The sequence below is a fragment of the Cololabis saira genome, chromosome 9 (genome assembly GCF_033807715.1).
Source record: "Cololabis saira isolate AMF1-May2022 chromosome 9, fColSai1.1, whole genome shotgun sequence".
NCBI lineage: Eukaryota > Metazoa > Chordata > Actinopteri > Beloniformes > Belonidae > Cololabis > Cololabis saira.
The window spans coordinates 37667289-37689731 of record NC_084595.1 but is presented as its reverse complement, the minus strand read 5'-3'; the positions used below and the strand labels follow the sequence as shown (position 1 = coordinate 37689731).

General features: G+C 39.0%; 3 protein-coding genes across 6 annotated transcripts in view; 2 read left to right on the top strand and 1 right to left on the bottom strand.

Moving 5' to 3' along the window:
* Positions 1-776: 776 nt before the first annotated feature.
* Positions 777-3669, bottom strand: LOC133451120 (transcription factor BTF3-like). 2 transcript variants are annotated; one of them, XM_061730065.1, is made up of 6 exons: positions 3609-3669; positions 2477-2545; positions 2220-2333; positions 1796-1997; positions 1651-1713; positions 777-1099 (listed from the first exon to the last, which is right to left on the bottom strand). In XM_061730065.1, the coding sequence occupies exons 2-6, from the start codon at positions 2543-2545 to the stop codon at positions 1053-1055; spliced, it is 495 nt and encodes a 164-aa protein (XP_061586049.1). In that variant the 5' UTR covers positions 3609-3669; the 3' UTR covers positions 777-1052. The 2 variants fall into 2 exon arrangements, with proteins under 2 accessions (XP_061586049.1, XP_061586048.1); XM_061730064.1 differs by lacking the exon at positions 3609-3669 and having other exon boundaries at positions 2477-2593.
* Positions 3670-4008: 339 nt separating this feature from the next.
* Positions 4009-14277, top strand: utp15 (UTP15 small subunit processome component). The gene is made up of 12 exons (XM_061729493.1): positions 4009-4146; positions 4562-4674; positions 4773-4865; positions 5682-5866; positions 6524-6702; positions 6889-7014; positions 8377-8512; positions 8679-8763; positions 8905-9060; positions 10938-11039; positions 11414-11553; positions 12671-14277. Exons 2-12 carry the CDS (start codon positions 4585-4587, stop codon positions 12969-12971), a joined length of 1593 nt encoding a protein of 530 aa, XP_061585477.1. The 5' UTR covers positions 4009-4146; positions 4562-4584; the 3' UTR covers positions 12972-14277.
* A 366-nt stretch (positions 14278-14643) lies between these two features.
* Positions 14644-22443, top strand: part of LOC133450680 (rho guanine nucleotide exchange factor 28-like) — a 58285-nt gene continuing 50485 nt past the window's right edge. Inside the window, exons 1-4 of one of the 3 annotated variants that reach the window (XM_061729488.1) lie at positions 14644-14771; positions 15434-15691; positions 15823-15855; positions 20983-21124. In XM_061729488.1, the coding sequence (XP_061585472.1) occupies positions 15823-15855; positions 20983-21124 (175 nt within the window). In that variant the 5' untranslated portion in view covers positions 14644-14771; positions 15434-15691. The remainder of the gene's footprint in view (positions 14772-15433; positions 15692-15822; positions 15856-20982; positions 21125-22443) is intronic. The other 2 variants (XM_061729489.1, XM_061729490.1) reach the window with 2 other exon arrangements.

Below are 22443 nucleotides of genomic sequence, written 5' to 3'. Positions count from 1 at the left end.
TGATACCCCCTTTGGTGTGGTAGAGATAAATCATTTTGGTGCCTTGTATAAGTTTCCTCTGGTAAACTATATTTTCCAAAAGTCTCACATTTAAACTAATTTAATCTCATAGCACATTTGTATCTTACTTCTTCGACCCAGTTTTAAGTTTTCACGTAGAAGTCATCAATTATAGTTTTGAGTCACCCTACATATTTTGTGATGTAATTCCAGCGAAGATTTTTGAACAAAGACACTAAACTCAAATTAAAAATGGTACTTCCATGAGGCCAAAAAAAAAAAAAAAAAAAAAGTCTTTGATGTCTGAGTTCACACAATTATCTGATGAACTCAACTCTGTGGTTCCTCCAGGGCACAAGAGACAAAACTTCAAATGCAACAAAACCACAGCAAACTTTTAAGAACACTACTGATGATAGCAGCCACTGATATCAAATACTGCTCAGAGATCACACTACATATGAGATAAGGGATTTTACTGCTGGACTTTAAGGTTGAATAAACACAAGATCAAAGATTTGCATTAACAGAGAATCCCAAATGTGGCATTGGGGAAATACACTATCTTCTCTTTAAGAAAAACACAGGTCTACGTTTGAAAAATACACTTATTTTATGTGGGTTCGTACTCAATTGGTTGTATTTTTAACCCCTTGACATAATAGAACACATTTCCTGCTAAATCAATGATGCGTTTGCAGCTACCTACAGAAGAAAAACCTGTTTCTTCACTCAAAATTGTCATAAACAATGAAAAAATGTATTAAAAACAAAAATGTAAGTTTAATCTTTATTATACAATTATTCCACAAATACATGCTTGATCTGTGGAGATTACAATGCAGATAGGACACTGAGAAAGAAAAGGGTGCGCAGTACAAGTAATATGGTAATTACTGCAAAAAGTTGTTTTTAATTGTTTATGGTCAATTGTCACATATTTACAATCAAAAAGCGACTTGTTTGCAGTCAGAGAAAAACCAGACAATGAAAACACTGCTCTGCCAAAGAACATGGGTGAAGAGAAGCTCTGAAATGTTTTCTGGTGATGGTTAATTTGCCTCGTCCTTGGAAGCCTCATCAAAGTTTTCAACAAGATCTGAAATATGGAAACAGAAGGATTAAGGTAAAGAACAAACAGATAATGAATCTCAATCAGAAAAAAAAAAAAAGTGTGTGTATATGTAATATATATATATATATATATATATATATATATATATATATATATATATACACACACACACACACACACACACACACACACGACAATCCAAAAGAAAATTCCAGCATTTTGCAGAATATAAATGTTGACAGAGGTTTGTCTGACATTCATACACATATCCATCCAGAAATACGGTATATAAAGTACAATCCACATGATACTGCGCAAAGGTATTTAGGAGTACAAACATTTAGGTTTATAGAATTAATACAATATTAACACATTTTAATTAACAGAACCTTTCAAGGTATTCAAGGACACTAAACTAAATGAATAAAAACAGACAAACAATATCAAATTTTAACTGGGGTAATGAGTCACCATTACGGATGTCAGGTGGGAGTGAGTTCCAGAGATGGGGAGCAGAGCTATCAGTCGCTCTGTTCCCCATGCATTCCTGAGGAAGGGAGTGTAAATGATCTTACCTGGAACCTCGTCATCCTCATCCTCCTCTTCAGTAGCAGCCAAGGGTGCTTTGTGGTCACCGACTAAAGGAAGGGTTAAAATTGTTAAAAGACGGCATACAAGACTGCCAAAAAACACACTGGACAGCAATAGTGTTTTGGGCACCTGGTTTGGGCAAGTTCTCTGCTAGTCTCCTTAGGCTGGTAAGACTGTCGGCCCCGAGCTGGTTTAAGATACCCGGCAACATCTCGGTCAGCTGTTTGTTCTCTGCGTGCCCGGTGATTGTGAAGGTGTTGGCAGCCAAAGAGGCCTGAACCTTCGGGTTGTTAAAGTGGATGATTGTCCCCTGGTTTGTAAACATGTTCACCTATGATTAAGAGAGACAGGGATAAAGAAACTGTTGGCTTTGGATGAAAACAAATACACACGCCTTTTTAACCAGCATTTTCATGATTGCAAAGATGTTTTAGATGAACCTGAAAGAATCTCCATTAAATTAAGCATCATGTTTTGTGTTTCAAAGCTTATTTCATTTTAAAAAGTCAGGAGGAAAAATACTTTCTCTGAGAATAAAAATAATTTGAAATACCTCCTCAATACCAGAGATATTGTTGACCCCCAGTTTCTTCAGAGAAAACTGCAGCTTCTTGTCATCAGCTGTAGCCGTTCTGTGCACCACCTTCTTCTTTCTCCGGGCTGATCCCTACCAAACACAAAAATATCTACATGAACCAGAAGCGAGTGGCAAGAAGCAACAAAAGTTTATTTGTACAGCACAATTCAACAACAAATTGATTCAAAGTGCTTTACAGAGACAATACTCTTACGGGCTTGCATTCCACTCACCTTCCCACCTATGCGGACCTGCGCCTGCAGTTTGGCAAGCTTTTCCTGGTTCATTATGGACTCCTTCATCTGAGATAAAGCACAACACATACATTCAGTCATTCATTTGGTGAAAATTATAAAAGGGCAATTAGGTGTGTGTGTATGTACAGGACTGTCTCAGAAAATTTGAATATTGTGATAAAGTTCTTTATTTTCTGTAATGCAATTAAAAAAACAAAAATGTCATACATTCTGGATTCATTACAAATCAACTGATATATTACAAGCCTTTTATTATTTTAATATTGCTGATTATGGTTTACAGTTTAAGATTCCCAGAATATTCTAATTTTTTTGAGATAGGATATTTGAGTTTTCTTAAGCTGTAAGCCATGATCAGCAATATTAAAATAAAAGGCTTGCAATATTTCAGTTGATTTGTAATGAATCCTTTCCTCATTTTTGTTTTTGTAATTGCATTACAGAAAATCACAATATTCTAATTTTCTGAGACAGTCCTGTATGTATAAAAAACTAGTTCTCTAGTTTGTCCTTGGGGTGATCATTTCAGGAGAAGCACAAATGCTTTAATTACCATAAAAATGGCAAAGAACAAAACTTAAGCACCTAATGATTTCATTTCACAGGAAAACTAAAACTCCCTAACTCCCTCAAATCTCCCCTGTTTTACCCCTTCGACGTAACAAACCAGCGTGAACGCTCAGCTGTCAGAAGGCCAGAAATAGCAGCAGATCACGCCTGTCCGTCCTCGCTGGTGGATCTCAGCTGAGGCAGGACGAGCCTTCATCAAAAACCTGCTGATTTACTCAGCCAACGAATTACTTTCCTAATCCCAGTGTACTTTCAATAAAAAAAAATACATTTAAATTAGCCAATGCCTGGTATTCAAGCTTCTAAAACGCAATGAATAATCATTTTCCCGACCTGGCCCGTAACAAATGCTATCAACTAAACTGGAGGCTAGTTAGCAATCCAAGCTAAAGAGCTAACTTGGGCCTACTCACGCTTATTTTAGCATTCATGTAAGACTTGTATTTAAACCTACACATTAACACTGGGCTTTCCAGCGTGTATTTAGTTCAACTGTAGTTTCATTGAGACTTAAATATCGTGACGGACGCGAACAAACCTGTGAGTGTGTAAACACGCGGGTCTCACAACAGCAGAGGAGCGGAAAGGAGGGACGGCCGGAAGTGACGTAATTATATGGCCAGCTTTCCGGATATCTACAAGCTTTTCACAATTTTACTTAAAATTTTCTGTTCCAGCCCTAAATATGTATTTTGAAATTATACATTTTTTAATTTAACCATAAGTTAAATATTTTTTTCATTATCATAATTTCAGACTTTGGAAAATTAAGTTTATGTCCGTCTCTTATTTGACAGAATACAACATCTGATTTATCGCTTTGCCTTTTAAAGATTTTTGCTGAATATTTAAAAAATGAACGCTAAAAAACAAATGAATTAAAAAGATTTCTATATATGCCTATATTTCCTACCGGAAGTAGTTACATACTGTCATGGCGTCCTCCTGTGCGCCGACATGCAACGTGATTACTCGTTAAAATGAGAAAGTTTTTGTTTACTTGGACGACGAATATCGTTATTAAAGATCAATACACTGTACGCAGAATATAAATCTACACTTCTTTCTCTTCAAAGGTGAGCCTAATCGGAACCCGGCGTAGCTTTAAAATGCTATTTAGCCTGCGGACGCGTTGTGTTGTACTGAAAACGCTGGATCACTGATTCGTAAAGTCGCTTTTCTGTTTCTCCAACCTACCATATCTGTTTATTAACACTATTATACGTTTATTCTGATTTTATTTGTATAAAATCCAAAACTTTCTTGAAATGGACTCATTAGCGGAATTTTTTGGGAAAAGCCTAGTTGGCTGTGATATTTCTAGTTAAACGATCCACCTGAACTGTGGAAATCTGTTAGGATTATTGTATAGCTGTCCAGCAGAGTTTGTCAAGTTATCCAACATCTGGAAGCTAAATGGTTAACACACTGGTTATTAACTCTTTACATCTCCATTTCCATGTATGTACTTGCTGTATCCTCCATACACAGACTATTCTGCAGTCAGCACAAAGATGGCCTCATTCAAACCCACAAAAGTCCCAGTCTACCCAAAACTTGGAGAGAAGGTCTCAGAAGACACATTGTACTGGAAAAACTACAAGGCAAGTCCCATCTTTCGTGCAGTGTTTTAATCTCAGAAGGAAATACTTATTTTCTGTCTTAATCTCACCAATGTAACTTTTCCCCCCCCTTTTCACAGGCTCCAATCCAGATAAAAGAGTTTGGGGCGGTCTCTAACATAAACTTCTCCCCTGTGGCGCCACATAATTTTGCTGTAACGGCATTCACCAGAGTAAGTTGGTTTGTTTGCATGAGCATTCCCTTATTAATGCGTACTAAAACAATAAGTAAGATTGCGCACACTATTAGTTATCCATGGAGTCAGCATCTATAAATATGATAAAAAATAACTAATCAAGTGGTGTTGACATTTTTCTTTCTAATTCAAATCTACAAGGTCCCTACTGGTCTGTGTACTCAGATGTGGAAATAACAATAACAAATAAAATTGTAGAGATTCCTTTACCGAGAGATGTGTGGACTACCACAGCCTCTTGCCAAAACTGTGCTAGTGGTACTGAAAGAAAATGTCCTGTCTTTCTTTTTAAATCCAAAGTTATTTCAAGTCAAGTAGGGGATTTTTTCAGAAGAAAGTCCCAAAATGTATCTTGATTTTCAATTCATGTCACCACTTTTACTCTAATCTTCAAGGAATCAAACCTCACTGGCTTTGAATTTTTTTTAACTCTAGAGAGAAGCAGAAGATCAAGCTTCTTAAAATGTATAAAAATTATGTACTGGCACCAGTAGGCAGTATTGTTTCCACGATATATGATATGAAAATTGTCACAGTATCTCCTGAAGATGTTGTGAAGGAAGTGTTGAATGATGATTCTTTGAGTGATCCATCGTCTGAATTTCATGATGATCTCAAGAATTCTGACAACATGTAATCTGCCTTGGCGAGTTTAGGGGAGGAGGAAGCCTAAACTAATCTGTAATTGCCAAACTTGATAAACAGTTCAGTAGTTGAGTCCAGTATAAAGCATGCAGAATTTGTTTACTTTTTATTATCATTTCAAGTTTTAACACTTGTTTCTCCTCGCAGATCCACATTTATGGACCATTCTCCCAGGAGCCTGTAAAGTCATTTACCCGGTTCAAAGACACGGCGTACAGTGGCAGGTTTAGGTCAGATGGTCAGCTGCTTGTAGCAGGATGTGAGGACTCTGTCGTTCGGCTGTTTGACGTTAGCGGCAAGGTGGCACTCCGGATGTTCAGAGGTCACACAAAGTAAGCATCATACCAGACATTACTTTGACTACTGTGTGGAGGATTAAAAATCTGTTTAATTTAAAGTTTCCATATCTATCTGAGGCTCTGACCAGACTTTGGAGTTCCCTGCCTTTATGTTGATAAAATTATAGGGATTCATTTACAGAGAGATGTGTGGACTACCACAGCCTCTTGCCAAAACTGTGCTAGTGGTACTGAAAGAAAATGTCCTGTCTTTCTTTTTAAATCCAAATTTATTTCAAGTCAAGCAAGGGATTTTTTCAGAAGAAAGTCCCAAAACTTATCTTGATTTTCAATTCATGTCACGACTTTTACTCAATCTTCAAGGAGTCAAACCTCACTGGCTTTGAATTTTTTTTAACTCTAGAGAGAAGCAGAAGATCAAGCTTCTTAAAATGTATATAACTTATGTACTGGCACCAGTAGGTAGTATTGTTTCCACGATATATGATATGAAAATTGTCACAGTGTCTCCTGAAGATGTTGTGAAGGAAGTGTTGAATGATGATTCTTTGAGTGATCCATCGTCTGAATTTCATGATGATCTCAAGAATTCTGACAACATGTAATCTGCCTTGGCGAGTTGCAAATGTCTCGCCATGAAAGTGAACTGAAGTGTATTCTTCTTATTTTATCTTTTATTCATTTTCTCAGGGCCGTACATGTGACAGACTTCACCTCAGACCGTTATCAGATCATCACGGGGTCAGATGACTATACCTGCCGACTTTGGGACATCCCAAATGCAGCTGAGCTCACCACCTACCAGGAACACGCCGACTACATTCGCTGTGGTGTCACGAGCAAACTCAACAGAGATCTCTTTATTACCGGTGAGGTGGAAGCTCGTGAAAAAAGAAATGCTGTGGGGGGAAATGTCAAAAGCAGGACTGGAAGTTAACCTTTTAGCACATTAGCATTAAAGTTATTGTCTATTTCAGGTAGTTTTTACTTGAATAAATACTCGTACTCGTCAAAACAGGTGACTTCATTTAGTTTTACTGTATGTGTTTTTCCAGGGTCATATGACCACTCGCTGAAAGTATTTGACGCCAGAGTGGATAAGAGTGTGATGACCATGGACCACAGCCAGCCGGTGGAGAGTCTCCTGCTCTATCCATCTGAAGGCCTTCTTGTCTCTGCAGGTTGTTAGCACTCCCATCATCACACACAGATCCCACACATGAAGAAATACTTGACTTCACATGAGACTCAGCCCAAGTTCTTATCATTGTCTTTAATGGTTAAAGTGTAATGGTAGCTGACTGGATCCTTGTCATCTCTCAGTGATGATCTAACATGCTGGTTCCAAGTCTTCTTCAGAACCGCATGATGTTTAGGTTTGTTAAAATATGAGCTCAATTTGAGGAATTTGGGGAGTAAATGGGAATATGCTTCGGAAGACGGTTACATTGGGATTCGGACATTGCGGTCACATGAGCGCGTGTCAGATCGACCAATTGTCGAGTTTGATGAATATGAAAGGCAAATCCATTTATTTACTATCCCCACTTATTCCATCGCAGGGTTTAATGCCAAATCTGAGACTTAAAATTGCTAGTCCTCATACCAGCGATGCTGCTGATAGTCCTTTGGGCCTAAATCTGTCAGCTGTCGCTGGTCTAAATCTAATCTCTGATGAAATTCCTTCCCTTTTTTTCCAATCTGTGAACTCTGGTAATATTTTCTTACCAGTTTATGGTCTCTGTTGCTCATATTAGGTAGTTGTTTTTTTTAATAGAGCATAATGTATCAATAAAAAATACATAGAAAGCATAAAGGGTATTATGTATGTGAGTGGAACCTTGTGATAAATTGTTGCTACCCCATGTTGGGTTATCAGTCAGATCCACTGCTCGCATCCAGCATGTCCAGTTTCAAAAGAGAAGGATATTTCTTCTGGAAACATGATTTAAAGCAGGAAAACACGAACCAACGGTTGAAAGCACAGAGCTTAAACGTATCTTTGTATTAAATTTGATAGAACAAACATAAAATTCTTTCCTTGCTGATCATGAATGCGTGGACACAGAAATTGATTAAAATACATACAGGACTGTCTCAGAAAATTAGAATATTGTGATAAAGTTCTTTATTTTCTGTAATGCAATTTAAAAAAAAAAAAAAAAAAAAAAAAAAAAAAAAAAATGTCATACATTCTGGATTCATTACAAATCAACTGAAATATTGCAAGCCTTTTATTATTTTAATATTGCTGATTATGGCTTACAGTTTAAGATTAAGATTCCCAGAATATTCAAATTTTTTGAGATAGGATATTTGAGTTTTCTTAAACTGTAAGCCACGATCAGCAATATTAAAATAATAAAAGGCTTGCAATATTTCAGTTGATTTGTAATTAATCCAGAATGTATGACATTTTTGTTTGTGTAATTGCATTACAGAAAATCACAATATTCTAATTTTCTGAGACAGTCCTGTGTATATATACATGTATCGATTTAAAAAAAAAAAAAAAAAACATAAACTGTTGTTGCTGTCTTTAGGGGGACGCTACATCAAAGTGTGGGACCTGTTGAAAGGCGGTCAGCCCCTGGTGTCTCTGAGGAACCATCATAAAACAGTCACCTGTTTGGCTCTCAGCAGCAGCGGACAGAGGCTCATGTCGGCTTCTCTGGACAGGTGAGATGTTTGACATGAACACGAATCATTCAGAATCGTGGAAGTGAGAGGCGTTTGTCTCTGTCATGATCATTTTGATATTGTTGAATCATTTTTATATGAGTTGTCCTGTATAGACGGGTGCCTGTAGACCCAATCTAACGCAGAGCTTCTGTTCCTCTTTCAGGCATGTGAAGGTGTACAACACAACCACTTATAAAGTGGTCCACAACTTTGACTATTCTGCCTCCATCCTCAGTCTGGGTTTGGCTGTAAGAACCACATTCAACCCTTTTGAGCGTTTAACTTCTTTATTCTTTTACCTTTTATACCCGCTTCATCCTCAACGGAACCGGTTTGGGAGCGGTTTGAGTTTTAGACTAAAACTATGAATATCTTCCTTTTATTTTCAGCCGGATGATGAGTCCATTGTTGTGGGCATGACCAACAGTATCTTGAGCATCAAGCACAGGAAAAGCCCGGAAGAGTCAGAGGAAATAAGTGGTCTGCAGAGGCGGCGTCCGTCACAACGGGGTTTCGTGAAAGGGAAGAACTACGTTCCAAAACAGGTGATTCTGCAAGTCGTAGCTACAGAGAGCATGCTAAGATGTGATGCAATCTGCCAAGGTATTAATCCCTTTGAGATGCAATGAAATCCTGCTCCAGCGTCTATTAATCATCAAAACCCTCCTCTGTTTGTACGCATGTAGGTATTTAACCCCAAAAGAACTCTCGGGTTATGACTGTACATCTTTCGCCTCATTCATTGAACAGTAAATGTGCCAACAGGAGTGTGCATGTTTGAACCTGCCGACGATTCTCAGGAAGAGTTAGTCAATTGCACAATACGCAAATTTAAGTATGCACTTTCAGTTACTTTAGATCTTAAAAACTAATAAAAAAACAATAATAGATAATATGAGCCTTTAACTTGACAACATTGCCAGGTAAGGGTTAAACTTTGGTCTCAGCTCTGAGATATTTCGTTGTTAACACTGTAAAGACCAAATGATTAGCAGCGATTTGGGCTGCAGTTTCAAACAAAGTGATTCCGAGGCTCATGGGCCTTTCACATGAGAGGTGTCACCTGTTCAGAGGTCACACAAAGTAAGCATCATACCCTCCCTACATACATTACTTTGACTACTGTGTGGAGGATTAAAAATCTGTTTAATTTAAAGTTTTCATATCTATCTGAGGCTCTGACCAGACTTTGGAGTTCCCTGCCTTTTATGTTGATAAAATTGTAGGGATTAATTTATCGAGAGATGTGTGGACTACCACAGCCTCTTGCCAAAACTGTGCTAGTGGTACTGAAAGAAAATGTCCTGTCTTTCTTTTTAAATCCAAATTTATTTCAAGTTAAACAAGGGATTTTTTCAGAAGAAAGTCCCAAAACTTATCTTGATTTTCAATTCATGTCACGACTTTTACTCTAATCTTCAAGGAGTCAAACCTCACTGGCTTTGAATTTTTTTTAACTCTAGAGAGAAGCAGAAGATCAAGCTTTTTAAAATGTATAAAACTTATGTACTGGCACCAGTAAGTAGTATCGTTTCCACGATATATGATGTGAAAATTGTCACAGTGTCTCCTGAAGATGTTGTGAAGGAAGTGTTGAATGATGATTCTTTGAGTGATCCATCGTCTGAATTTCATGATGATCTCAAGATCTGACAACATGTAATCTGCCTTGGCGAGTTGCAAATGTCTCGCCATGAAAGTGAACTGAAGTGTATTCCTCTTATTTTATCTTTTATTCATTTTCTCAGGGCCGTACATGTGACAGACTTTTATTTTCAGTAAACTGAGAGCAGCGTCTGTCCGGCCGGCGGTTCAGCCGCTGCAGCTGGCTGCAGGGTACACAAGATATCTCCTACATGAGTCCAAGAGCTGCAAGCTAGAATAGGGCATAAGGAAAAAATGCAGAGTTTTATTTTTTAACTCTCTGCTTCACTTCCACGCCCACTCATATTTGTGGTGTTAACCAGATAAAGGGCTGGATCAGGGTCATGGTTTTCATTCAGTTTTGCGGATTTGCAAATCAAGCGTGTGTAAAATGAACGCTGCAGACCTAAGTCCTCTGCGGCATCGTATCTAAGTAAACTTAATCTGCTCATATCGAAGTTCGGCATCTTTGGGTAAGACGCGAAACATTACAAATCTTATTTTGTGCAGTCGCGGCCAAAAACAGAACTTGTCATTCCTGCCATCTTTGTAGCAAAAGCAAAGCACAGCACAACAGACAGCTACCCTCCCTGGTGTCTGCCATCTGTCCCTCCTGCTAACAAAGTTATGTTATAGATATTTAACAATGGTAAAGAGATCGTTATTTTAGATGATGTTCTTTTTTTAATCTTGTAAATAAATCTCTTTCTATTAAAGTGTTGTGCAATAATTTTCTTTCTCACAATTTTTTTTTCTATTCCCCACATTTTTTCTGCAGGATGATTATCTTGTCAGCAAACCAGTAAAACAACATTTGGCGAAATATGACAAGGAGCTCAAAAGGTTTAACGTATCTAAGGCTCTGGATCAAGCCCTGGAGGTGAGCATCATATCCGTCATAGTCGGGGTGTCCAGGCCGGTCCTCGAGAGCTGCCGTCCTGCAGGTTTTACATGTTTCCGCACATCTGATGCTAATTAATGGCTGTCATCAGCGTGTCATCAACTTCTGCACAACTCTGTTAATGACACACCCATGTCTGTCTGGGTGTGTGGAAACATCTAAAACCCGCAGGTCACGTCACGCGAGGAACCGACTTTGGACACTCCTGATTTGTAGCAATAATGAAGAAGTTTAATTGGTTTTGTTTGTTTCTTGATTTCTACAATGTAAGAGGATACAAACTGTTCACAAGCAAGTTGTAAAGTTAACCTTTTTAACGTCAATATTTATATATTTTTCTCTCTTCTTTTAAGTCTTGGACAAGATCAAAATTAAAACAGCCCGAAGTAACTGTGGCAGTCATAAAAGAGCTGGATCGGAGAGGAACTTTGAAGAATGCCCTGGCAGGAAGGGACGAGCAGCAGCTCTCCCGGTTACTCCACTTCCTCATCGGGTAAGAAGCAGATAACACCTCATTACTCAAACAGATGTGATCAGCACTGCTGCGGCAAAATGGATTAAAATAGATGCAGTGACAGAGCAACGTCACATGTCAAAGTTCTGGGATGTACTTGGCTGTAAACGAAAGCTGACATCATCGCCGGCGTAAATCCTGCAGCTCCTCGCTGGCAGAAGTGAATATTTGCACAAGAGCGGTCCGAGGAGGGACAGACTAGTGCTTGGCGGTATACTGGTGTTTATTTTTCTTATGATATGAATTTTTCATATACCGTAATACCGGTGAGTATGTACAGTAGCGTACACAACGTTGGGAACGCCGCGCGGCGCTACGTTCCGCCGCTGGACACTGTTTGTGAGGGGACTGTTTAGCAGTAGTGATGCACCGATTGTTCGGTAACCAAAATTGTTCGGACGAAAATGGCAAAAAAACACTTTCGGTTATCGGTGGAATAAGTGGGAAAAAAAACGAACAATTAATAACGGCGTTGTAATATAAGGAAATAGACTGGCCGCTCCCGTACCGGTTGCGCACCACAAACATAAATCGTTGGCCAACCAAAAAGTAACCACATAAGAATTTTACCTAACATTCACCAGGAGGTGGAACCAAAACAACATAATGCTGGGAAATTAAAAAATGTTCAGTTTTTTTATTTTCAATAAATATTTTCTACTTTGTAATTTTGTAAAAGATTTTTTTCTTTGAAAAGCATGCCTAAATCAAATTTATTTGATTTATGCATCCTCCTCATGACAATAAAATAGGCCATTCTAAGCCAATTTACTGCAGCAATTCCTTTCCAAATCATTAGAACATGTGGTTAACACCCAGTTGTGCATGAAAAAAAAAATACCGTGATATACCGCGAAACCGATATAATTTTGAAAAATACCGTGATATAAATTTTTGGTCATACCGCCCAGCACTAGGACAGACCTTCTGACCAGCAGCAGGATTTTGGGAGCTATGCTGGGAGATTGATCTGTGGTAGCTACAACTTGAAGGAGGTCTTGTTGATAAACCCTTTTTTTGGGGGCGAGGGTACATGGGAATGATTATTCTATAAGACAGTGCCTTAACATTTTCCTTCTTTCTGTTCCTTTTGCAGAAACCTGGTTGATGCCAGATTTGCACCAGTTCTCGTAACAGCAGCTGAGATGATCCTGGACATCTACCGGTCGGTAATCGGCCAATCACCAATCGTGGACCGACAGCTGCTGCGTCTGCAAGAGCTGCTGGGGAAAGAGATCGACTACCAGAAGGACCTCCTGGAGGTTCTGGGCATGTTGGACACATTGTTTGCCTCCTCACTCCCTAGAAAGGAGGTGCCATGCTCTGACATCAGCAGGTCTAACGGGCCGGTTCAGGAAGAAGCGAGAACCTCGAGACCAGAGCTTCAGGTCACCTAAGTCTTTGTAGATGCTCAAAAAACTACTTTTAGTCTGGGGTTAGAGTGCTTTTGCAACTCTTAAAATCCCTGGTTGAAACATTGGTTTTCCTTCAGACTTCACCCCAAAAAAAGAAGAAAAAACACCATTCAGTAGCAGTGTAGGTGCCAGATCAGCGTTGGGACCTTCATTTACAGATAACTTGCCCTCTACTGTAGGATACTGGTATAAGATGGCTTTTGGAGACACATCTGCTCACAGAGCTACAGCTGCACTCAGTAACTGTGATAAGACCCAATAACACTTGTTCATGTTTGAACTGATGTTAGTATCTAACATTGATTGGTAATAAATATATTGTTCTTAGTGACAGTTTGTCAAATCTGAATGCTGCAGACAAAACTAAAGTTTTCTCTTGCTGTGAACTACAGATTTTTCCCATTTTGCCACAGTTTCAGTACTTTTCTAATAGATAAGGGCTAACGGCACAAATGCACAATTTAAAGGATAAATAACAGTTTCTGCACAAACGCATCCTAATTGAAATCCTAATTGAAGTTGGCAAAATATATATAGCAAAATGCAGCATCAATACACTTTGTCACAGTCAATGTGTGACACAATCTGTAAATGCAGGATCCCCAACAGGCAGGCTGAGATTGGATCAGCTAGTTCTGTTCAGCTGAAAGCCGTTGCTTTTTACTGGTGGACAACGTATGTTGCTGTGTGCATTCACAACTGTTATAAAGGAGTGAAATGTCCAGTGATGGAATACCATTGCAGTGCTTTCTTTGTCCAACAAACAGAGCTCTCAATACATTATGTATGATGACGTTTTTAATTGTAAAAAATAAATGATCAGTAAAGTCAGCTAAATATAGTGAAGTTAAGGTTGAGTATCATTAATGAATATCTGTACAATAGACCATCCTGTGGTTATTTAGTCAAACAAAACTAACAAAGTATCCGACAATTGCTATTCATGAGCTATTAGCTGGTGACAGCTGAGACGTCCCTCTGGCTGATCCAATCTTGCAGCAACTCTCTTCTGGTACCTACGTCGGCTTTAAAGACTGACCGGGCCATGGTGTGAGCGACCGGTGACACAGTAGGCAGAAAAAAGAGAACATGCATTTCCAGGATGTTTGATCTCTAAATGTGTGGATGTAAAGTAAAGAGCATCGCTTTGACTGGAAAACTTACATGTTCAATTGTATAAGTGATTACTCTTTAAGGATGCCTGATTTGTGTTTTCATAATATATCTGGCATTGTTTTATAAAAAAAATAAAATGAAATAAATACGTTCTTGTCATATTGAATCTAAACGGATGTAAATGTGGATAATTAATGTGAAAAACTTTTTTTTTTTGTGGTAAATTTCCACTTCCCGGAGAGTCATCAGTTGCGTCGTCCTGCCGGTGGGGGTCGCTGTTTCCCGGAAGAAAGTGGAAACTTTTCTCTGTTGGAGGACTTTTCTTTAAATCAGGCGAAAGACGGGGCGCGTGAAGGCTGATTTATGGTTCCGCGTTACACCAACGCAGCGCATACGGCGTAGGGTTACGCGGCGACGCGAATCTACGCCGTAGGCTACGGCGTCGATTTAACGCGGCACCATAAATCAGGCTTGAACGGGAGGAGGAGAAGTGCTGGAGGCTGGAGCTCAGACGGCGAGCAGCGGCGGAGCTGACGGGAGCCCGAGCACCACCGCGCCCCCCGGGGCCCCAATCAGCCGCAAATTAGCCTCTGTTTCTGTTTTTCCTGCACTGGAAGAGATTAACGCCAACTGTCAGGTTTTATCAGGGTTCAAACTCCTGGAAAGGTAAGCAAGCACACAAATAATCCAGTCTCCTACTTGGCATATTGGATGAAGTGATGTTCTTTAGCGTGCTCATATTTGAATACTCTTATTATCCTTTTTTCAGACCTGCATATTCTAAAACAGGGGTGTCGGACTCCAGTCCTCGAGGGCTGGTGTCCCTGCAGGTTTTAGATGTTTCCCTGCTTCATTGCACCGTGATACAAGTGACTGTGTCATTAACAGAACTATCCAGACTTTGACAAGCTGGAGACGATCATTAATTACAATCAGGTGTGTTAAAGCAGGGAAACATCTAAAACATGCAGGACACCGGCCCTTCTGGGATTCAGTTTGACACCTGTGTTCTAAAAGGTCAAATTAACTATTATTTTAGAATATTTTCCACATTTTTAATAGAAAATGAAACAGGTGATTCCATCCATCAGACTATTCAGTATTAGATGTTTATTTATATAAGAGGCACTAATATCCCAGCAGTGATGTCCTTTTGCTTTGTCATAGCCTGGCTCAAAACATTAGACTAAGTCCTCCACTCTTGTTTTATTCTTTGCCTTTTGTCAGAGATATGTGTTTTCTTTAGCCTGCCGTGTTTCTGAGCGTGCAAAACAATGGGACTGTTAGTGTTTTTGTTGCAGTATGTAAGACCTTGCTGTTGTATCCAGTTTAGGAAGTGGCCTCTGATGCACAGCAGATCTGAACCCTGCAGCGCTGAAATTCTATCGATTTCCTATCGTGCACGCGTGCACACACATATTGTTGTTCTGTCTGCATATCAGATTTGGGAACATTTGGTCTCCTCCTGCTACTGTCTCCACACACCAAGGCAGAACGTATCATCATTAAAATCATTGTTCACATTCTTGTGATCAAAAGACCATCCTGTCTCATCAGATGACCTCTGACTGCCTGGCACGTAAAAGGTTTGATAATCTCTTCAGGATCAAATAAAAAAAAAAACACACATTAAAATAGCCAAAGAAGTTATGAGGAGTCCCATGATTGCAATAAGTTTGTGTTTGTTTTTCTGTTTTTTTTTTTTTTTATTGTGCAGATGAAGCTGAGCAGGAGGAAAGTGCCTTTATATGTAAGTATGAGCTACAGTTTACAGTCACGTTCAAGACTGATCTCAGGAGATGGTTATCCTGGTGGAAAATCTCTTCCAATCGAGTTAGGAATGCAGTGAGAGATCAATGCACTCATTAACATAGTCAAATGATGTAATAGGCAGTTTAAAACAACAACAAATGTATCTATTTAGTTTTGATCATGGTTAAATCCTTCTGTTTAATGAGTCTGTTGCCAAATGTGTCCTAATTTGGCTGTATAGTTGAGTTTTGATGCCATTTCAAATCTTTGGATCGTTGAATGAAAACAGAAACATGTGTTTTGCTGTCGGATTAACAAATATAGATTTAGAAGAAAGTTAATAAAAGAAAAAAAAAACATGAAATCAGGAGGCACTTACTAATCTGTCCATTGTTGGTGGTAACCCTGTAACTCATTAAAAGTGATATTCTTCTTATTTGTATTACCAACGATTGGAGGGGGGAAAGAAAAAAACTTGTTTGCCAACTGTTTGATCTGTGCTGTTTCTTGTGGTATATTTTCTGAATGGCTCTGATGTATGGGATTTAGTTGCAGTCAAACAAGGCAGGAATGTGGTCAAATATTTTTTTCTTATATTGGTTTCAGTTTGGAGACTTTGACAGTATACAAACATTGAGTACTAATGTTTCTCCGTAGATGAAAGAGGACTGCATGACTCTCTGTAATTTCAATTCAAATGAGTTCTTTCAAATTTGACATGCTTTGAATGTTGTTTTCCATTTAATCAAGGTTACTAAAAGAATATGAAATGTATAATGTGGACACGCCATCTGGCCCATTCTGCGTGCTGAAACACCCCGGAGGCATGCATTCTGTGCAACAGCTCGTTTTTTTAAAACAATGGGATGGATTGCAAAAGTGCAGAAAGTTGACCAGTTTTTGAACAAAACCAGTCTAAAACCAGTAGCTTTGTGGGGCTGAGAGCAAAAATGCAGACATCAGCATGCTAAGATGCTTAGAAAGTAATGTTTTTCATGTCATCGTGTTAGGTTTTCAGGCATCTGGATATAAAACGGTTTATGGGATGTGCAGGTGGTTGTTGTGATTCATCCTGAGGGCGTGTGTGAATGTTTTACACCAGTTTCAATGACATTCCCTCTCTAGTATTTTGTGAGATGTTACACAAAGACCCTCAATCTGTTAGGGCCATAAATGATAACTTTGGGGATTTTTCCTCTTTTTTTTTAAAGAAAATCACCACCATTGACTGATGCACATCTTTCTGGGAGCGTTCCTCATAAAAGTTGGGACAAAGTCATGTTTGCAACTGTGACTCATATTTGAACGCCACCTTTCAGCATTTTGGAACTGAAATTTTAGCTACTCAACAATTATTGGCCTTGTTTTTAATATTTTTTTTCATAATGCATCATTTATTGTCAAGTGGTGACAGGTCAGTACCGGCAGATAGGTCATCTTTTTTTTTGATAAGCGTCAGCTTCTCCCGTACCCTTTTCGTCATGTGCTGAGTATGCAATGTATAATGTTCTGGAGATGAAATGTGTCTATATAAACATGCCGAAATAAACGAAATAATAATAATAATAATAATAATAATAATCTTGGAAACTATTTGAACATTATTTGGAATAGTGTTGATGCAATAGGTAGGGCCTCCCATGTTAATGCCCCCCACTAGGATGGTTGTGCGTTAAATATCTGTTTCAGTTTAGAAGAAATATTTGCTTACTTTACCGAATGGCGACTAGCCTTTGCCCTCTCCTGTCCTTACCAACGGCACAACACAGCCAAAGTAGCTCCCGTCCTGGTCGTCTCTTGTGGCAGTTCTGTATCAGCTTATCGCAGCATTTCACACGTCAACAGCGATGAACTTGGCTCACACAGCCTGCAAGAGATCCCACTGAGCTTAAAGTGTCAAAAGTTCCCTTGTGCTGCTTTTAAATCATCCCATGGATGTTAGGAGCTAAACTTGCATATATTGGTGGGCATTAATGGCCCCTTATCAGATAAGGAAGTTATCTTTGCCAGTAATGCAATATTCTTCCACCACAGATACTCTGGCTTTTAAACAAGCTGGGTGGCCTCCTCCCTCTAGCTTCATGTATTAGTCTGGCAATGTGGTGTACATGATTTAATAATGAAAATAGTAATAATAAATACATTTTGTAATATCACAATATGGTAAACTTTTCAATTTCACCTCATGCAATCTTAAATGGACTCGGGCTTGAAGATGGTTGCAGCATTTCACTTATATTACAGTTATATATACTGTAGTTTAGATTATTCACAAATCATGAGGTTTTAGGAAACCTTGTATTCGGACACATGCACGCATGAGTTTTTGGGAATCTGTTTCAAGGTTGAGGACTAAGTGTAAGTCACCAGAACTGAACTGACACACATCATAAAGCATCACCGGATCCCACATCAATTGTTTCGGCCTTCAAGAATTTAATAAATCCAATCTGTTTTTTTTTTTTTTAAAGCCTCAAGCAACCATCTCTGTTCATGCCAGCTTTTCATTTAGTGGGCACATCATCATTTGCACTCACCATCTGGTCAGTCACACAGACATGATTTTTAATGAATGCACAGGAACAGTTGTACTTCTCTCAAGTACCAGGAAGAAAGAAATAAGTGGGTGAACTTCAAGGTTGACTTGATAGCGACAGAAATAATAACTCCCGGGCTCTCTAACCGAGCCAGTCGGAGAAGAGTAATGAAAAGCTTTTCAGATTCTTGCATGAAAAAAATTAGGTCAGCTGTTGAGGCGATGCGAGGCTAATAGATAGCGTCTCAAGAGGAAAGAGTCGGAAGAATACAAAAAAAACCCACTCTGAACCACCCAACGCCGATCAATGTTAATATTTACATCCAACAAATGTGCTGTACCCTTTTCCTTTCAGCCTGTCTGCTCCACTCCCACCCCAGACACTCGTTCTGTGTCTAAGAATAGATGCGTTGTGTCCTGTGGCCTCAATACTGTTGTCTATTAAGGCCAGGTGGACACTTTGATATCTTTTTTTGGAAGAGGTAGCCTTTAAAACAGGCTATTGATTCATTATTTTTTTAATTGTTGTTTTTTTATTATAGTTGCATCAAATATGTAAATAAGTAAAAGCTCATACCCAAACAAAAACATGGACTCAGATACTATTCAGTTTTAACATTGAAAGTGGAGTAAACGGCTGGTGTTAAAGGGCGAGTTTGTGTCTCTTTCTCAAAGTGGCGAAGGTAAGTATCGACAGTCAGGGTGTTAACTTTAGTAGGTGCCAGTAGGTATTGCTTCGGCTTTAAAAAGCAGATAGGACGACTAGCTTAGTTATGGGATCGGCTCCGCTTGCCAGATCTGTTTGGTGTCCAGCGTTTGTGGATCATGAGGAGAAAGAGAGAAGTGAAAGGATGCCAGGAGATGAATGGCTGTGCATTGGAGAGTGAACAGATGTTAAGTGTTTTTGTTGCGAACCGCCACTTAGACTAATGTTACGGTCTGACACGATGACCCACTGCCTCCAAAAAATAAAGGAAAGGGGTATTGAGTGGAGCGTTATTGTAAGAAATATTGATCAAATTTTGAAGTCCACTTCAGCACAAGTACATCAGTGCACGTGTGCAAACAGCTCTAGGTGTTGTTGCCTTTGACAGAACACATACAGAAACAGAGGAGGTGTTTTCTGACCTTGATTTTGTTGGATGGTACAGGGGACATTTGTCTTAAAAGTCACTAAATTTGACACGAGTTGATTAAAGTATGACAAAAACACCTAGAAATGTCAACTCTTCGTTTTATAAATTAGTTGTTTTTTGTTTTTTACTTAATGTGAAATAGGCTGTGGCATGGGAGCATGTGCAAAGTGGGATTTACTCTCAGCTTTATTCTGTTTAATAGACAAATGAAATTCAGTGTTAATACGTGCTATGCATGAATCCAGAATCACATATAGAGCACATTTCTTTTGAAATGTACTATCAGCTTAAGAAAGGGGGGAAAAAAACACAAACAAAACTTTCTTCTCTTCCAAGCTACTGTTAGTTTGATAAACGTACATTTATGTCATGCCAGCTTGTTGTTGGGGAACATAAATGGCAGTTGCAGGACAAGCACTTGTCTTTAGATGCAATAGTTGGTTGCTTTCACTGGTAACCAGCGCTGACACTTGTTAGGCAACATTTAAACTTCACTACCGGTGTCAGAGCACGACATTTGAAGTGTAGGTGCAGGTTTTGAAGTGTAGGTCAGAGACAGGATCAGTCCAGCAATTTGTTTGTTAACCGCCTTTCAAGTTATTGATTGATTTTTAAAGTTTGCCTCTTCACTTTGTGTTAAATCTCAGCTCCCATCTGTTTATTGTTTGCAATAAAAAAGACTTCTCTGACCCCATTATTTGACCCCTCCAATAATCAGACACGGAGCATCTGGATGAACTTTGTAGAGCGTTTAGCTGTAAAATAGTAAAACGGAGGTAAAGAGTCACACGTGACCTTTGTTTTCACAGGTGTGTATTCACACAATGTTGCCCACACAGCCCGTCATCAAGGTCTGCACAAGTCTGGATATTTGAATCAGGTGTGTTTGGAGATGGAAAGCTCTAAAAAAAAATGCAGGACACTGAACCTTAAGGACTTGGGTTTTGGAACACTGCATTATGGGAAATAGTATACGAATTGAAATTGTAGCACAGCATCTGGGTGTTTCTTGCACAGTGCAGACTGTGAGGTTGATCACATCTTGCATACTCCCTTTTTGCAAAATCAATACGTACCAATGGCGTTTTGGATGCATTTCATTTATTATTTATTTTGCATCATTTATTAATTCCTATTTTTATTGTTTCTGTACTGGTATAATATCTAAGGTTCTCTAGCTCCCACTGTTGCCTGAGATGAGAAGTTAAAAATGTTCTGGCTTGTTTGGGATCAGGGCAGGTCTTTACAGAGGACACACGAGGGCATTCCTGTTTTTATTGAGGGGGCCATGTTTTATTGTACCCTCAAGGAATGCTGTCAGGGGATTTGGTGTATTTTTACAGAAATATAAAACGCTGCATCAGAATAAAGTCTAAAATGAGCCTGTAAACTTATTACTGGCATCTCACCTCTTTATTTCTCTCTCAATCTCTTCCACCTTTCCGTATCTCAGGGCGAGGCGAAGGTATTTGCGTTGCTGGAGGGTTTAGACCCGGTTCCAGAGGACACAGAGGTCTATGTTGTCCTGGAAGGATCCACGCTGGCCCATGTAACCAGGGCTCAGAGTGATGTCATGCTCTGCTTCATCGTCCCTGGTATGTGCATGAATGATGGTTTTTTTGTATGTTTGTTTTCATGTCATTTTGAGTGTTTAGCATGTGACATCTTGATATACATCGACTATCATCATTGTTTTTTTTCACACACAAGTTTACATGTACAGACATGCGAGAAGAAAAATAATAAGTCTTTCACTTCAAAATCATTTCTTCATTAGCAATTCATTAGCAATTGGAAAAAAAGTCGTAAACAAAAACTTGTTAGCACTGTTGTTATTTATTTATCAAAAGTGAAAATCCAGGAGCAGTTTATGTAAAAAAGGGAAAGAAAATATATGAATGCACCTTGTGACACAACTGCCTGCAGCTATAATCAAAACCTTCACGGGCGCTTTGAGATTTATTTAGGTGTGATGTTGTACATGAGATCATTGTCCCTTTCTCATGATGCAATGTTAGCAAAGATTTACCGGTCAGACATATGGGATACTGCGATGGACTGGTGACCTGTCCAGGGTGTACTGTATATGTACTGGGATAGGCTCCAGCAGACCCCCGTGACCCTGCAAAGGATAAAGCGGGTATAGAAAATGGATGGATGGATGGACATATGGGATAAGCCTTTCTTCAAATGAGATTTTAGAATATGTCTGGTTACAGAGACACTTGTGGTAGAGTTAGTTAATGACTACAAGGTGTCCAGGTCCTGCTGATACCAAAGCAGCCCAAATGACCACAACTTCCCCGCTGCGGTTAGCTGGTATGAGGTGGTTCTGCTTAAATGCTTGTTTTTGTTAAAGGGAACTGTGGATTATGGCCAAACATCTCTACTTTTGTGTTATCTGTACAAAGGACATGGTTCCAGACGTCTTGTGGTTTGTCCAAATGCAAATTTGCAAACCTAAATGCATACCTCCATGTTCTTTTCAGAAAGAATAGATTTTTTTTGACTGATTGTAATTGTGAATAAAGTTAACATTTGGTAGCCGGTTCAAACTAAGATGTAGTTCCAGTTTTCTTTTTAAAACATTTTTCTTTACCTTTCCAATCTTTGAGTGTGCAGCATTCAGTTGGACGCTGAAGTGAACTTGTAGGGACATGGTGATGGACCCTAAATGGGGATATGTTCTTATAGTTATTTTTTTTCAAATTGATGGGCAACATAGCTTTTCCGAGTTCATTACTGATGTCTTTCCTCTTTGACATTGTGTTAACATACACTTGAATGTCCCAAATGAGCAAACCTTTATACAGTTTTCACCTTCAGTAAAGGTGCTCACAGTTGTCGATGATCCACTAGTCAAGTGTATTTCATTAGCAGCACCTGGCTGCTACTTGCCCTTAATTTCTTTAAA

Excerpts from the sequence above, each read along its gene's own strand:
- LOC133451120 (XM_061730064.1), bottom strand. The coding sequence starts at position 2,578 with ATGACTGAATGTATGTGTTGTGCTTTATCTCAGATGAAGGAGTCCATA. Across the intron at positions 1,998-2,219 it reads ATATCTCTGGTATTGAGGAG|GTGAACATGTTTACAAACCA; the intron begins GTATTTCAAATT and ends TCTTAATCATAG. Across the intron at positions 1,100-1,650 it reads TGAGGATGACGAGGTTCCAG|ATCTTGTTGAAAACTTTGAT; the intron begins GTAAGATCATTT and ends TCCATATTTCAG.
- utp15 (XM_061729493.1), top strand. The coding sequence starts at position 4,585 with ATGGCCTCATTCAAACCCACAAAAGTCCCAGTCTACCCAAAACTTGGA. Across the intron at positions 11,040-11,413 it reads CTCTGGATCAAGCCCTGGAG|TCTTGGACAAGATCAAAATT; the intron begins GTGAGCATCATA and ends TCTTCTTTTAAG. Across the intron at positions 11,554-12,670 it reads TTACTCCACTTCCTCATCGG|AAACCTGGTTGATGCCAGAT; the intron begins GTAAGAAGCAGA and ends TTCCTTTTGCAG.